Raw genomic sequence first — 16987 nt, forward strand, 5'->3', positions numbered from 1 at the left:
ACCCCTCACCTGGGGCCCGCACCCCTGCTGGACCACCCCCTCACCTGGAGCCCACACCCCTGCAGGCCCCCTCTCACCTGGAGCCCACACCACTCGCAGCGCAGGCCCGCCAGCACCTCGGAGGAGCCGCAGGTCTTCCGGCAGACATCACAGCGCGCCCCGGAGGCCAGGTTCCCCTCCCGCCAGTGGTGGTGGTACGTGTCCTGCGGGGGAGTGGCATCAGCCGAGCCTCCCTCGGCACCCCCTGCACCCCACGCCCGGGCACTCACATGATCCTGGTGCCCGTCCTGGTGGCAGTGGCGGCAGTCGCTGCAGGCGAAGGGCACACAGTCGGGGTGAACGTGCAGCTCACACACTGGGGGGCGGGCAGGGTTAGGGGCTCTCGCAGCGCCCCTGCACCTTGTCAGGCCGCGGCCTCCTCCACGCCAGCCTGCCCGGGGCCAGTTGTCCCTCACCACCCTACTAACTCGGTCCCTCCTAACCCCTACGGCACTCCGTCTCTGACCTCTCCTAGACCCCCCCCCCAGACCTTTGACCCTCTCTGGACCTTGCTCCCACAGGACATCCGGGTCACCCACTGCCCTAGCATGACCTCAACATCACCCCACACTAGTTACTGACGGGGTTTGCGTGCGTGGCCAGCCCTTCCATCTCCCTGTGGGGACCCAAGGGGAGGGCTGGGCCGCTGTGGGCAGCAGAGCCCGGGCCGGGGTGCCCTGCGGTGACGCGGCAGTACCTTCACAGCGGAGCGCGGGCACCTCCAGGCTCTTGCGGCAGACGGCGCAGAACCTGCGCTTGTACAGGCCCCGCGGGCCGAAGCAGTGCGCCACCGGGGCCTGGGGACAGAGCGCGGCCTCAGTGGACAGCACCCCCAGAGCGCCCTACCAGCACCCCTAACTCCCCACGCCGAGGGCCGCCCTAGGGGAGCCACCAGTGCTAAACTCTGCTGGCTGGGCGTGCAGGACAGGCACCCAGGCTGCAAGCAAATGTCCACCCCCGCCTGTTAAGGGCAGCCAGACGCCTCTGTGGACCGCCATCTCCGGGGACGGCTCAGTGCCAGGAGCGACCCGCACTCACCCGGACCAGGCTGGGTGCCACGCACGCACACGGGGTCTTCATGTGCTTCAAGCACTTCTCATGGGACATGAAGTTGCACACTGTGCAGAGGAGAGATGTGTGAGGCACCCCAAGAACTTCCACCACCGCGAGGAACCGAGAGTGGGGCCCCAGCCTGCAGAGGGAGGTGGAGGGCCACGGCCAGAATGGCTGTGATCCAGTTAGGTGGACACTCCACAGGGGGTGAGTCCACGGCCAGAGGGTGATGGGGTGCTTGGTGGGTGACTTGGTGCAGTGCCCCATGTCACTTCAGTAATGGGGGAAACGTGCCTAACACCCCAGCATACACACACAGATAAGGGGCTCTACCACGAGCCAGCTCTCCGCCCTCGGTGACGGGCACTGGGAGCTCACCCACCACCGCAGCTCAGCTCTCTCCAAACCTTCAGCGCTGCAAACACACCCTACTCGCCACCCCTCCTACATGCGGGGTTGCCCAGCCAGGTCCCCAAAGGGTGAGCACTTCACCCCCCACATGCACGGTGCCCCCTGAGGCCTGAGAGAGCCCCTTCATCCTGTCCTGGTTGGGGTCAAGGCAAGAGAACGAGGGAGCCAACCAGTGCTGGCAGAAGACAACCTTCTGGGGCTCATCAGGGAAAGAGCCAGGAAATGGACGTGAGGGGGACAGTCAGAGGGCTAAAGAGGGGATTCCGGAAAGAGGAGGTGGGGAGGAAGTGGAATGGGGCACATCAGCAGCAAGAGGAAGCTGGGAGCGGGGCCAACGAGGGGACCCTGAGTGGACAAGGCTGTAGGGGGCGCCAGGAAGTGGGCAGGTCCAGGAGGGACCAGTGAGCCTTCCAGGAGAAGATCATCCCCAGGGACAGCCACTGCCGAGCTGTGCCCCACCTCCCTGGGCCCCACTGAAGTCCCTGTCAGCTCTGGAGAAAGCTTCCTGAGGTGGGGAGAACTCAGGGGGCATCCTTCCCGGTCTCCTCCCCCCACACCCCACACCCTAGGCCACAGTGGCAGCAGCTACAGGCACTATCGGTTTCCTCTCCTGAGAGGTGGAGATAGTGCCTGCTCTCCCTCCCCACACCCCACATCCTGGGTGCCTGGCGGGGGTGGCAGGACACCTCTTCCCACACCCTGGCAGGAGACCTCCGCTTGCTGAGAATCGCACCTCGTTCCCTCCGGATGTGGGGAACACCTCGGAGGCTGCCCTATAAACAGCCTCTCGATGGCTCCCCCTTCCCCCCAGCGACAGAAGCTGCTCTGGGGGAGTCTTGAGTTCCCTAAGGCCTGGCGCTCGCACCTGCAGGTCACGCCTAAGGGACACTCAGGGTCTAAACCAGACTAGTGGTCTGTCTTACGTGCCTTTACCCTCTCCAGGGGTACCCGGGGTCTAGCCTTGGACCTGGGGCACTGCCTTGTGTAAATCTCACTCTGGCAGAGTCCTGCATCCAGCCTCAGACCAGGACCCCATCCCATGCACCTCTCACTTTTGTACAGAGACCTGGGTCTGGACTGGACCTGGAGCCCTGCTTCACCTCCTCTCACCTCTGCGGGGGACTAGGCCATTCTGTAACACCTGGAAAGCTCTGGGTCTTGGGTCAGATCTTGGAGCTGTCACTACTGTACAATCCTGGTTTTAGCCTCCTGCCTGCCTGGGGCTGTCCCTTGTGTAACACTTGGAGAATCTTGGGTCAAATCTAGAGCTGTCGCTTCTTTAACACTGTACAGTCCTGGTTCTAGCTTCACGCCTGTAACACTTGGAGAGTCCTGGGTCTACCCGCCATCTTTCCAAGCATGATGTCCCTTTCCAAGGACTAGCCCCTCCTAGCAATATGCCCAAAGCATGTGAGATGAATCGCCTTCCGTGCCTCCCCCTTGCACTCTGGCTGCACCGTTCCCAAGGCATGTCTGTCTGTCCTTCTGGCAAGTCTCCTCACTCCCCTCTACAGGCCCTTTCCTGAGCCACATGTCCACCTCAAGGGCAAAGACCTGCCTTCCTGAGAGAGAAAAAGGCTCCCCATCTCACCCCATTTCCTGTCCTGGGCCAGGACACAGGAAATACCAAATGTGCACTGCACTTCATGCTACGGTCCCCTCCCTGCAGGGCAAACACTCAGATCCCAGGAGCTCCCTCAGCACCTACCCACCCACGTCCACACCCACATGGACCAAGGTCCCCTGCGCTCGGTGCTGGGAGAGCAGGGCTGGAAGAGGCCAGGCCCTACGGAAGCATGCAGGCCCATGGGCCCATGAAGGAGCCGGGGAGGGAAGGGCTGTCTCTGCCCAGGCCAGCCAGCTTGGCAGCGTGCAAAACCCGTGTCAGGGCACGTCACACGCGGAGACGACAGGCTCTGGCCTGGCCGGCGGGTTCTCCAGGAGGCTGAGCCTGGGCAGTGCCCACACTCGCCCCTCTGGACGGTACCATGCCATCAGGGGCCCCAGGCACGGGAGCAGGTGGCCCAGTGCACCAGCCCCGACCCTGCTGGCTTCACCCCTCCTCTGTCACTGCAAAGCTGCCTGCTGCCCCATCCAGCCCCGAGGGCTTCCCCCCTCCCCAGGACCCTAACCCCTTGGACGGCTTTGCCCCACTTCTTGGAGGAGGCAGCAATGCCCACTGCCGGAGACCCGCCGGCCAAGAGCCAGAGGCCAAGTATCCACGCGCAGGCCCTCGCTCTTTGACAGGAGGGGCTCTGCCAAGGGACCCTCAGACCACTCCAGCTCACACTGAAAATTCACACCTTCGCGGGACCCCCAGTCCACTACCCAGCCAACAATGGAGGAACCTAGGTCACCAACACCTCCGCGGGACCCTCAGTCCACTCCAGTCCACTATGGAAACACCTCCGCAGGACCCCCGGGCCACACTGGCCCATGCTGCAGGAGCCGAGGTCACCAACACGTTATCAGGACGCCTGTGACCAAGCCCGCTTTGTCCCCAGCTGTCCTGGGAGGCCGCTGCCGGGAGGGGCAGGGGCAAAGGTGAGACGTATAATCTAAAGGGGAGGAGAAGGTGGCGCCCAGGACAGGGCCCTCGGGGCTGGACCCAGTGTCCCCCAAAATGGGTCTCTTGGGTGTCTGGCCTCTGGGCGCTCTGGCGTGGTTGCTGTGGGGGTCCTGGAGTAGCCTGGGCTCTGGAAGCTGGGCACGAGCGGGGCGAGGTTCCCTCCAGCAGAGTCGGGGTGCCCCGGGGCGCACGCGGCTGGGGGTGGGGGACGCGGGCCTCACCGTCGCACAGGAAGCCGGCCAGCCCCCAGATGAAGTCGGAGCAGAGGTGGCAGAAGGTGGGCTTGGTGAGCGTCACCTTGCGGAAGCTGTGGCCCAGCGCGGCGGCGGGGGGCTGGGTCCTGGAGCCCCCGCGCTCGGCCCCGGGTCCCCGCGCGCGGCCTCCGCCGCCCAGCCCGGGGCTGGAGGCCGGGCTGCCGGGGCGCGGGGAGCCCCCTCCGGGCCAAGTGCGGGCCCCAGACTCGGCTGCCGCCGCCATCCCCCGGCCTCGCGGCCCCGAGCCCCGAGGGGCGGCCGGGCGAGAGGCCGGGGTCCCCGCAGAAGGTGTCCAGGCGCCGCCGCCGTCGCTTCGCCGCCTCCCCGCCAGGGGCTTCCGACTGCGCTCACTGCCACTGCGCAGGCGCGCCACCGCGGGGCAGGGCCTGTGGGGAAGCGGGGCGGGTCTTGTGTGCTGTGTGGGCGGGGATTGCGGATCGGAGGAGGGGTCTGAGCGGGGCAGGGTCCAATTGAGGCGTGTTCATTGGGGCAGGGGCGGGGCGGGCGGGCCGCGGGGCGGGGCCTGCTCAGGCGTGGGGCCCAGGGCTCCGCGTGCTGGGACCGGCCAGGCTGGCCCAGCCCAGGGCTTGGCCTCAGGTGGACTGCTCGCGGTCTGCGTGGTTCCCCCGCCTGCGCTGCCCCCCAGAAGGGACCCCAGCCGCACCCACCTCCCGACCACCACCCCCTTCGCCCTCGATTTGGACTTAGAGCCTACAGGGCCAGGCAGACGTGCCCCGTGGGCCTTCCAAAGCTGTGACCTTTACAGAGCAGACGCTCACATCTCACTCCCCTCTCATGGGTTCAAACAGGCCCTTCAGTCAGCAGCCCAGAGCTTAACCACTGCGCCACCGGGGTTCCATAAAGCCCCATTGCAGGACCCAGAGTCTAGCGGAGCACCTGCCTCGGCCGAGTCCGCGGCGCAGACTGACCCCAGCCGCCAAGGGAGGGAGGGGGAAAGACAGGGAGGGGGGAAGGGAGACAGACAGAGAGCGAGGGAGGGAGACCGACAGACAAGGAGGGATGGCTTGCTCCAGTCCACCCCACCCAGGCACCGCCCCGGGGCCCAGTGTGGGCGGGGATGGGGAGGTAATTAAGAGGAGGAGGGGGTGGGGGTCAGAGGAGGGCGGAAGGGGGGAAGGCAGAGGAGGAGTGGAGGGACGGGGGCGGGGGGCGGGGAACGAAGAAAGAGGAGAAACCCTGAGGGGAACGGCCCTTGGGTCCCATCTGAGGTCACTGGACGACAGGAGGGATCTTGCCTAGGATTGCCCGCAGCTGTGATCTGAGGAGGGGAGGAGTCCTGGGACCCCCAACCCCCAGGAACCCTCACCATGCGCCCCGAGGGGTGTGCAGACAGCGCTGGTAGTGGCGCGGCCCAGGCTTTGCCCCTGACACGCGTGCAGCACCTGGGAGCGCACCCCAAAGTCCAACCCCATAGGTGCATCCCGGAGTCCAACCCCCACAAGCGCACCCCTGAAGCCCCGCCCCATAAGTGCACCCAAAGCCCCGCCCCCATAAGCGCACCCCGCAGTCCCTCCCCTCATAGGGTTTTTCCTATCCCTTTTCCCTCTCTGGCAAGCTTAGCCCTTGGGAGCCAGGCTCTGCTGGTTCCTTAAAGGGGTCCACAGCGCCATCCTCTCACCTACAGACAACCAGGGCGCCCTGAACTCACCTCTCCCAACCTGCCCGCGCGTTTCTGCTAATCCAGTGCCTGCGCTGAGGCGTCATGAAGCCCCAGTAAGACAGACCCACCTCCCACAGTAACCCTGTTCTCGATGAACCCGGATGCTCCCTGCCCCTGACGCTGCAGAGGGACCCCCGTAATGTATGTTCCCATGTCTGCAGCTGGTTCAGACGATGTCCCCAGCGTGCGTGTGTGGGGACCCCCCAAAGGCCCCAGAGGGGAAGCACTGGACAACGTGGGACAGGGTCCTCGTGGGAGGGGGCGTGTACTCGCAGAGGGGAGGAGGAAGAAGAGGGGAGGAAGCAGTGGGCTGGCCAGAGAGGAGAGGAGCCTGTGCCGGAGTGGGGAGGGAGGTCCAGAAGAGGAAACCCGAGAGCCCAAGCCCGATGTCCAGAAGTCAAAAGTGACCAATAGGGACGCAGACAAAGCAGAAGTGACCCCTGGGGTTCTAGTCTTTACAAAGGTGACCGCCTCGCCTCCTCCGGCTACGGCAGAGCGGCTGATGAACCCTAACCCCAACCTTTCTGCTAGCAGCCAAGCACTTAACTCACTGCACCACTAGCTTTTCTCGGGTTGGAGGGCGGAGCTTATTATGTGCAGGATCAAGGGGGGCTGTAGGTGGAGGGTAGGCTCTGAGAGTTTGGGCGCAGAAGCTGCACCCTGCTTTAGAAGAGTCGGAAGCCTGCACTCACCGGTCACACAGGGAGGGACCCCGCCCACGTGGAGCCAGCCGCCTGCTGGGGCAGTCACTGCTGTGGGGGAGCCTGGGGGGCCTGAACCCCAGCAGGTGCTGGCCGCTGAGAGGACAGCAGGAGCGGCCAGGGCCAAGACACGGTGGCAGGGAGACTAGGGAAAAGGGAAGCTGTCCCTGTCCTCCAGAATTCCTCTGAACAGTGAAGGCACCTGGGGGAAAGGGGTCCCCACGGTGACACTGGGCCAGCGGAACTGTCCCTTTGAATCTCATCTCCCTTCCTCGCACTTGCAGGGTCAGGGGGCCCTTGGACTCACCCCTTTCTCATCTCCTGTTAGACATTGCTGATCATCTACGTTAAGTCGGACCACCCCATCGCTGCCCTTCCCGCAGGTTTTCAGAGGCTGTAAGACCCAGAAGAGGAGATTGGTCATTTTTCTCTCAAGGAGCAGCAGGTGAATTCAAACCACCCCTCTTGGGGTTGACAATACAACTCCTTACCCACTAGGCCACCTTCCACTCCAACTCTGCTTACCAGAACTCCCTTAAACTAGTCAGGGTGAGGTGCCCAGTGACAGCCAGGTCACTGGGGAGGCCGGGGCTAGAGCCAGCAGGGGCATGTTGTCCAGAAGCCCGAGGACCCACCAGTGCTCCCAGGTGACAGGGGAGAGATTTCCACTGCTGCCCAAGGCCGCGGCCATGGCCCAGACCGCAGGGGCGCCCAAGGAAGCAGTTCTTAACCGGCATACCCTCTCTTCATTTGTGAGAAAGTGGGATACAGGCAGAAACAAAGAAAACTCGCTCCTGGCCTCTGGTGCCAGGCCTTTGGTGACAGGCCTCTGGTGCCAGGCTCAGCTGTGCTTTCTGAACTGGCAAACGACTTAAAACAGCAAGCACAGAACACGTCAGGCAGAGCCTCCCACGGGATTTGGGGGACGTCTTCCCAAGCAATGAGCCAGCAGCTTTCCACCGACATGACACCTCCTCAAAACGATGTCCACCTCTGCCCCTGACACACTGCCCACCCAGGTCTGGACTTGGCCTTCCCCCACTTGTCCAGCCCTCAGGATGTCCTCTCCTCCCCTGAGCAGGCTGTTCAAGGTCCATTTTGTTCCGTGGGCTGCCTGTTTCTTCCTATAGTTTCTAGAGATGGCTTAGTAGTAAGAAACTGTGCTGCCAACCTAAAGGTTGTTGCTATGTGCCATCGAGTCACCTGTGACCCATAACGACCCTGTGTACAGCAGCTCTGAAGCCTGCCCTGTCCTCAGCCAGTCTCACTGCCTCCGACACACCTACCCCCACTGCCCCAGTTACTGTGTCAATCCATCTCATCTGGGATCTTCCTCTCCTGCACTGTCCCTCCACACTTCTGAGCATGACATCCTTCTCAAAGGACCGGTCCCTCCTGGTAACATGCCCAAAGTATGTGAGACAGAGCTTCAAAACCCTTGCCTCCGAGGAACAATGTGCTTTCACCCTCTCCAGAACAGGTGTGTTTGTTCTCTTGGCGGTCTGTGGTATGTTCAATATTATTCTCCAGCACCACAACTCTAAGGCACCGATTATTCTTCTGTCATCGTCTTTCATTATCCAGCAATACATTGTTCAAATTCACCAGGTGCTGAGTGGGAGAAGAATGAGCAATCTCCTTCCGTGCGATTTACTGCCTCTGAAAACCTGCTGGAGGGCCAGCTACAGGTGGATTCCAGCCTGACATAGATAATAGCAGCAACAACAACCCATCCTAGCTTCAAAAAGTGGAGGCTGGCACTGGAGATAATTTGATGATGATGAAGGAGGAAGTGCAGGCTGCTCTGAAGGACTTGGCAAAAAATAAAGCCCCAGGAATTGATGGAATACCAATTGACGTATTTCAACAAACAGATGTTGCCCTGCATGTGCTCACCAGGTTGTGACGAGAAAGCCGGAGGACAAGTGCCTGGTCAACTGACTGGAAGAGATCCATATGTATGAGATTTTCCAAATCACAAAAAAAAGGTGACCCAACAGAGTGTGGACATTATCTAACAATGTCACTGATATTACACACTAGCAAAATCCTGCTGAAGATCATCCAGAAATGACTGGAACAGTACACTGACAGAGAACTACCAGAAATACAAGCTGGGTTTAGAAGAGGTTGTGGAATTTGGGACATTACTGCCAATGTCAACAACGATCTCTCCTAACAACATACCCAAAGTATGTGAGATGAAGCTTTGTCATCTTTGCCTCCAAAGAGGACTCTGGCTGCACTTTCTCCAGGACATATTTGTTTGTTCTTTTGGCCATCCATGGGATATTCAGTACTCTTTTCCAACACCACCATGCAAAGGCATCAATTCTTCTTCTATCATCCTTACTTACTCACTGTCCAACTTTCAGCTGCATAGCAAGTGACTCAAAAGATTAACATTGGGATCAAACTGACGTCATCACTCTTCAGTGCTTAGGAGAAGTCCCTGGTAGCAGATTTTCCCCCAATGCAATACTGTCTTTTGATTTCCTGACTGCTGTTGCGTCAACAGTGGCCCTGAGTCACCCTGCAAACCTTGAACTAGAACTCTGTGGCTCGACCATCAGCAAACGATAGAGAAGATTACAGAGAGAACATTAACCCCAGGAAGACACTCACTTCTTAGAACAGCCAGCCTTACAAGGTACCAAGAACAGCTCTTGCCCAGGGGAATACCCTGAAGGCAGGAAGGGGCAGGATAGGAGGAGCAATGGAAAAGTAAGAAAAGTTCAAGTACATGGTAGGCATGTAATTAATGTTCTAAAAGGAAATGTGTGTGAATAGCTGAATGGAAAATTGATTTGTTTTGAAGATATTCATTCTGAATAATGACTTTAAAAGCTAATAGAAATGAATCTGAAGGTTGGACAATGAATAAGGATGAAAGAATTGAAGCCTTTGAGCTGTGGTGTCAGAGAAGAGTACTGAGCATTCCATGGACTGCCGAAAGAACAAATACGTTGTGGAGAAGGTGCAGCCAGCGCGCTCCTGGAGGCAAAGGTGATGAAGCTTCGTCTCACACACTCAGGCATGTTGCTAGGAGAGGCTATTCCTTGGAGAAGGATATCATGTTTGGAAAGCTGGAGGGACAGCAAAGGAAGAGAAGACCCTCAATGAGATAGATTGACATGGTGAATGCTGCAGTTGGCTTGAGTGTGTCAGGAGGTATGAGGTCGGCACAGGATAGAGCAGGGTTCAGATCTGTTGCTCATAAGGCCTCTGTGGGCCATACTCAACTCCACGGTATCTAACAACAACAGATTAAACAAGAGTGTATCAGATAACTGGACAAGGACCAAAGATGACAGAAGAATTGATGCCTTTGAGTTGTGGTGCTGGAGAAGAGTACTGAACATACCATGGACCGCCAAGAGAACAAACAGGTCTGTCCTAGAGAGGATGAAACCAAGCTGCTCCTTGGAGGCAAGAATTTTGAGATTCCATCTCACATACTTTGTTTGGGCTTGTAGCCAGGAGAGACCAGTCTTTGGAGAAGGACATCATGCTTGGAAGGGTGGAGGGACAGCACAGGAAAGGAAGACCTTGGATGAGGAGAATTGACACAGTGACTGGGGTAAGGGGGTGGGTGTGTCAGAGACTGTGAAACTAGCTGAGGACAGGGCAGGAGTCAGAGATACTGTACACAGGGTCGCTATGAGTCACAGTCGACTCAGAACAACAACTGAATCCTCACAGACCGCCAATAGAGAAAACCCATCTCTGTCGGAGGAGACATGGCCAGGGTGTCCCTCAGAGGCCAAGATGATGACAGTGCCTTCGTCCCACGTACTTTAGACATGTTGTCAGGAGGGAACAGTCCTTGGAAGAAGATACCATTCTGGGACAGACAGATGGTCAAGGAAGGGAAGACCCTCCCTGGCGTGGACGGCTCCAGCGATTAACATGGGGCTCGGCCGTGTCAGCGTGAGGCTGGGGAGAACACGGCAGGCTCAGGTCTGGGGTTCAGAGCGTCTCTAGGAGTCAACCCGATGGCATCTAACTGCAACAACATCAAAAATTTAAAAAGAGTCACTCAATTTTGTTGCTTTTCCAAAGCACATAAAAGTTAGGCTGTGACTCTACTATAATCTATCAAGTATGCAGCAGCCTTAGGAAAAAGCTTGAAATGATGCAGGAATGACCAGTGTGATAGAGACACGGAGTGAGGAAATGCCGTTGAAAAATGGCACCAGTGGATGTGCTCAACACAGGACTGTCACAAACACGGCGTGTTGTAATGTGCCCTCGGTCGACTGTGGCTCATAGAGACCGTGTAAACAATAATAGCTCTGAATCCTGCTCTATTCTGAGACAATCTCACCATCTCAGACACACCCGAACCCATTGCCACAGTCACTTTATCGCCAACCATCTCATCCAGGGTCTCCCTCTTCTACACTGACCCTCTACCCTTCCAAAGTATGACATCCTTCTCCTGGCAACATGCCCAAAGTATGTGAGGTCGCGCTTCAAACTCCATGCCTCCAAGGAGCAACCTGGTCTCATCCTCTCCAGGACAAACCTATTTTTTCTCTTGAACATGATATGGTCAACACTCTTTCAGCACCACAACTCAAAGGCACTGATTCTTCTTCTGTCATCCTTACTCATTGTCCAGCTCTCAGATGCACAGCAAGCAATTGAGAAGAGCATCGCTTGGGTCAGGTGCACCTTAGCCTCTAGACTGACAGCATTGCTCTTTAGCACTGTGGAGAGGTCTCTGACAGCAGACTTTCCTAAAGCAATTTATCTTTTGATTTCCTGACTGCTAGTGCCACGAGTGTTAGGAATCTGAGAAAGATGAAATTGTTAACAACCTTTTCTCCATCTGTCATGATGCTGTCAATTGGCTCAGTGATGAGAATCTTTGTTTTCTTGGTGCTGAGATGCAATCTATATTGAAGACTGCAGTCCTTGACCTTCTGCAGCAAACGCTTCAGGTTCTCCTCAGTTTTGATGAGCAAAGTTGTGTCATCTGTGTAATGCAAGTCGTTGATGAGTCTTCCTCCAGTTCTGCTGCCATGTTCTTGTCCATAAAGTCTAGCCTCCCGAATGATCTGTTCTGCGTATATATTGGAAAGACATGGAAAAGATCATAAGAGACAAAGTAGGACCAAGCTTGGAAGGCCTAGCACGCGGTATAAAAAGGTTGACAAATACAGTCAGAAATAAACAACCAGGAGGGGACGAAGCTGTTGAATGGGATCTTCTAAAGACTAAATCCCTGTGTGCACCAAACGAAAACCATTTCCAACAGAGTGAAAAGAATACCTACTGACTGGAGGGAAGAAAAACAACATTTGGCAATATCTCAGACAAGGGTCTCATAAAAAAAGTTTACAGACTCCTACTGGGCCTCCACAAGAAAAAGACTGATCACCCAATTACAAAATGGGCAAAAGACATGGAAAGATCTTTCACAGAGAAAGAGTTTGAATGACACACACACATGAAGAAATGTTCAAAATCACTGGCCGTAAGAGAGATGCAAATCAAAACCACAATGAGATACCATCTCACCCCAGAAGTGGCAAAATTTAATAAGACAGCAAGTAATAAATGTTGGAGAGGACGATGTGGAAGATAGGCACTCTTATACACTGTTGGTGGGATTGTAAAATGGTGCAACCACTCTGGAAGGCAATTTGACGTTTCCTAAAAAAGCTAAACATAGAAATTTCATATAACCCAGCTAGGACTATACTCTGAAAAAATTAAAAAATGAGACATGATCGGAGATTTGTACACCAGGTTCATAGCAGTATTATTCACCGTCGTAAAAACATGGAAACAGCCTAAATGTCCAACCACAATCAAATAGATTGAAAAATTGTGGTAGTTCACATGATGGAATACTACACAACACATAGTAGCAATGGTTTTGAAAATTACTACCTGACTTGGGAGGGAGTGGAGAGCATTTTGTTGAATGAACTGACTCAGTCTCATAAGGACAAATACTGCATAAGACCATTATTGTAGAAATAGAAAACTAGTAAAATGGGTATGGGGATCCGAGGGGGGAAGGGTGGGAGCAGAGGGGTGAGGGTGGGCGGGGGGGGGGGTAATCATAGGGTCATTCAATCTGATGGGTGGAAGGAGGGGGAGTAAAGGAAATGGGAAAGATCCAGTGTGAAAAACAATGTATATGAACTTTGTAAGCAAACCAATAGAAAATAATTGTTTTTTTAAAAAAAATGATATGGCTTCCTGTCTTTCGGCTTTCGGCTCGGAGGAGGCCTCGGTGCAACTTTCTTCCGTCGTCCCGCATCTGGGTTCGTCCGACACCAGCCGCCTCCGCCATGCCGCCGAAGTTCCACCCCAACGAGATTAAAGTCGTGTACCTGAGTGTACCGGTGGGGAAGTCGGTGCCACTTCCGTTCTGGCCCTCAAGATCGCCCCCCTGGGTCTGTCTCCAAAAAAGGTTGGTGATGACATTGCCAAGGCCACCGGTGACTGGAAGGGACTAAGGATTACAGTGAAACTGACCATTCAGAACAGACAGGCCCAGATTGAAGTGGTGCCTTCGGCCTCTGCCCTGATCATCAAAGCCCTAAAGGAACCACCCAGAGACAGAAAGAAGCAGAAAAATATTAAGCACAGTGGAAATATCACTTTTGATGAGATTGTTGGCATTGCCCGGCAGATGCGACACCGGTCTTTAGCCGGAGAACTCTCTGGAACTATTAAAGAGATCCTGGGAACTGCCCAATCTGTGGGCTGCAATGTTGATGGCCGTCACCCTCATGACATCATAGAAGACATCAACAGTGGTGCTGTGGAATGCCCAGCTAGCTAAGGAACTACAGACGAAAATATTTCAATAAAGGATTATTTGTTAACCAAAAAAAAAAAAAGATATGGAGAAAGGCCACATCCATGACCCACTCCTTTCTTGATTTTGAGCCATGCAGAGTCCCCCTGCTGTGCTGTATGACAGCTTCCCGGCCTCGGTCTAGGTTTGCAGGCGTCAAGTGTTCTGGGATCCCCAGTCTTCTCAACGTTGCCCACAGGTTGGTGTGATCCACACAGTCAAGGGCCTTTGCATGGTCAATGAGACACAGAGAGCCATCTTTATAAAGCTATACAGTCCGCTCACATGAGGTGAGTTCCCGTGTTTGCTTAGTGAGGTGAAACACAATTTTCCTTAGCGATGTGCTTTGCCTTCAGACCATAAAGAGATATTTTGGTAAATCTCAATCTCTCTCTCTCTCTCCCCCTTTCTCCCTCTCTCTCCCCCTCTCTCTCAACTCTGCACCTTTCCTGACCTAACATACCTTGGAACACAAGTCCATAGGACCCTCCAACCTGCCACCTGAGCTATGGATTGGAAGAGTAACGATGTCTGTTTAATGATTAAGGTGCACCCCATCCGAGCCATGATCTTTTCAATCACTTGCTATGTGTCTGAAAGCTGGACTGTGAATGAAGATGACCGCAGAATGGATGTCTTTGCTTTGCGGTGTTGGAGAGCGGTACTGAACGTCCCATGGGCTACCAAAGTAACAAAGAAGTGTGAATTGGAGGATCAACCGGGGTGCTCCTTACAAGCACGGATGGTGACCTTTCACCTCACACACGCTGGACATGTTGTTCTGAGGCACCTGTCCTTGGAAAAGGACGTCCTGCTCGGGAGGGGGGAGGGAGAGCAAAGGAGGGGAAGACCCTCGATGAGATGGAGTGACACAGTGACCATACCCATGGGCTCAAGTCCATAGAGGTGGTGAGGGTGGCCCAGCACAGGACAGGGTTCACGGCCATTGTCCACTATGAGTCATGGTCATCTCAACAGCACCTAACAACAACAGTAACCCATGAACCACAGATGTCCCCCGCCTGTTTGGCTTTCAGATCGGGGACTTCCCCCACAATGAGGCAGCCAGTCCCATGAACGGAATCTCTCTATCTCTGAATATATACACACTCACTCTTCTTGAATCTGTTTTAACTCACATCCACCCTGAGGGACAGGTGGGATGCCCTAGGGGCTTCCGCGGCTGTAGATTCTTCCGATTGCCACGTATTTTGCCCCTGGCAGGTTCAAATGGAAACTCTGGTTAGCAGCCAAACGCTTTACCTCTTGTGCCCTTAATGGGATCAAACTGACAACAGCAACTCAAAAAAGAATAGATAAGACTCTCAGTGGCCAGGAAGTTTATGTTGATGGGGGAGGGGAGGGGAGATAGGGGTAGAAACAACTCCAAAAAGGGCGGTGACAATTGTTGCAGATGGAAAGAACAGAACCTTTGTCCCTGAATAGTCCCAGCAGAAACTTCTGAACTGTTTGGCTGTGCATGTTCCGAACCGCAACAACAGAACCCATTTTTTAACACTTGAGGAGATGAAAATAGACATTATCACAGCAACAAAGTCCTCTGGAGCGGTTATACTTGTTAACATGAGTCACCCAGCGTCAGGGTCACTGGGCAGCAGCTACCCACAGCCCCGGGTGACTGAGAAAGTGGCACTGGACGAGCCATCTGCACAGCGTCCTGTCCTTTATGTGTGTGTTCTAATCCCGTGGAAGCCCCTGCCTCCTCACAAGGCCACGGGGAACCCTCCTGGGCCCCACATTCTCTGAGGCAAGAGTGCTGCTTCCTTCCACCTGGAAACCGTGAGCCAGCTGGGCTGCCCTGGGGCGTGGGGTTCACGCTTGTCAAAGGGTCTCTGATGGATCCGGCACACTGTTGCCAGGAGCTGCTCCTCTGAATTGGCCTGGAGGGGCTTTATCCTCAGAGTGGACATCACACGCACACAGTGCAGGAATTTGCCCAGGGTTAGGAGAGCCCACAGTTTATGGTGCAGAGAAGCCAAATTGTTAATATGAAAACAGCACAAATGCTGCCGCTGTTGTTAGGTGCCGTCAAGGTGAGTACGATTCCTAGGGACCCTGTGAAGGACAGATCTGAGTTCTGTGCTCACCGGCGTCATCTTCACGCTCTCTGGCCGCTCAAGCCCATTGCCACAGTCAGTCACTGTGTCAATGCACCCAGTTGAGGGTCCTCCTCTCCTTCGCGGACCCTCCAGCTCTCCAAGCACGACGTCCCTCTCCAAGGAGTACACCACGGAGATGCTGTTCTTGCTTCTGAAAAGCATTTTGGCTGCACTTCTTTCAAATGAGGGGTTTGCTCATTCTCCTGGCAGCTGCAAAGAGGCATATTTAGTCAGAGCGGGAGAAGAAATCACAGCAGAGTCCACATTTTACAAACGTGACTAAGAACACTACGATCACAAATTCCAGAGAAGAACACTTTTCATTTATACCAGCTTGCTGCACTTCTACATGGAATCCTGGGATGTTGTAACTGGTCAAGCATTAGGGGGGCATATCACAAATACCACAATAGTAACAGGAAAGAAAGGTACTTTTTACTCACCATGCTGTGTAAAGAAAAATGGACAGCAACAGAGCTTACAGAGTAACTGATTCACAAACCCAGCAGTGTGTGTGAAACTATAAGGCCAGGTAAGACTTTGTCTTTGACGAATTGCTACAAACCATTCAACTGAGTTGATAGTTTACAAAAGTCTTATTTGATATAAAGTGACAGACATCTGGCCGGGTAGGTCTTTATTGACACACAAGATTCTGGTAGAGATTGAGCCTGGAGGTTTAAACTAAAGAGGGAAGCTCTGACAAAGTTTTCTTTACTATAAGACAGTCAGGGACAGTCGGGAGGAAAAGTCCGTGATGCTGCAGAAGGCACCAATTACAGGGCCTCGTGAAATGGTCTATACGTCAAGGGGAAGGATTCTTACCTTAAAAACTTTTTTTCTTTCTACGGCAAACAACAAATGCTGGCGAGGTTGTGGAATAACTGGAACCCTTATTCACTGTTGGTGGAGTGTAAAATGATGCAACCACTGTGGAAGGCAGTATGGAACTTTCTCAAAAAGTTGCAAATAGAAATACCATTTGACCCAGCAATTCCAGTACTGAGAATATACTCGAAAGAAACCATCACCACCACCCAAGCAGATATATGCACACCATGTTTATCACGGCTTTGTTCACTATAGCAAAGAGTTGGAAACAACCTACGTGCCCATCAACAAACGAATGGATAGAGAAGCTGTGGCATATTCACACAATGGAATACTACGCTGCATTGAAAAACAAGAAACTCATACAATATTATTCAAAATGGGTGACCCTGGAGGACATTATGTTGAGTGAAGTATCTCAGTCACAAAAGGACAAATACTGCATGGTACCACTGTTGTAAAACAGGACTGACCTTGGGGTTTGGGGGAAGACTGAGAAAGATGGTTT

At 54.7% G+C, this 16987-nt stretch overlaps 2 protein-coding genes across 2 annotated transcripts in view; one reads left to right on the forward strand and one right to left on the reverse strand.

Moving 5' to 3' along the window:
- The window catches only part of DGKQ (diacylglycerol kinase, theta 110kDa), a 28476-nt gene extending 23927 nt beyond the window's left edge, over positions 1-4549 (reverse strand). The window contains exons 1-5 of the mRNA XM_006893644.1: positions 4294-4549; positions 1078-1157; positions 737-836; positions 270-355; positions 78-203 (exon numbers count right to left, since the gene is read on the reverse strand). Coding sequence (XP_006893706.1) covers positions 78-203; positions 270-355; positions 737-836; positions 1078-1157; positions 4294-4549 — 648 coding nt within the window. The remainder of the gene's footprint in view (positions 1-77; positions 204-269; positions 356-736; positions 837-1077; positions 1158-4293) is intronic.
- An 8467-nt stretch (positions 4550-13016) lies between these two features.
- The window catches only part of LOC102869771, an 88629-nt gene continuing 84658 nt past the window's right edge, over positions 13017-16987 (forward strand). The window contains exon 1 of the mRNA XM_006893645.1: positions 13017-13054. Within this exon, the coding sequence (XP_006893707.1) occupies positions 13017-13054 (38 nt within the window). The remainder of the gene's footprint in view (positions 13055-16987) is intronic.

This window comes from Elephantulus edwardii, unplaced genomic scaffold (genome assembly GCF_000299155.1).
Source record: "Elephantulus edwardii isolate Elephantulus edwardi_28Jun2011 unplaced genomic scaffold, EleEdw1.0 scaffold00129, whole genome shotgun sequence".
Classification (NCBI taxonomy): domain Eukaryota; kingdom Metazoa; phylum Chordata; class Mammalia; order Macroscelidea; family Macroscelididae; genus Elephantulus; species Elephantulus edwardii.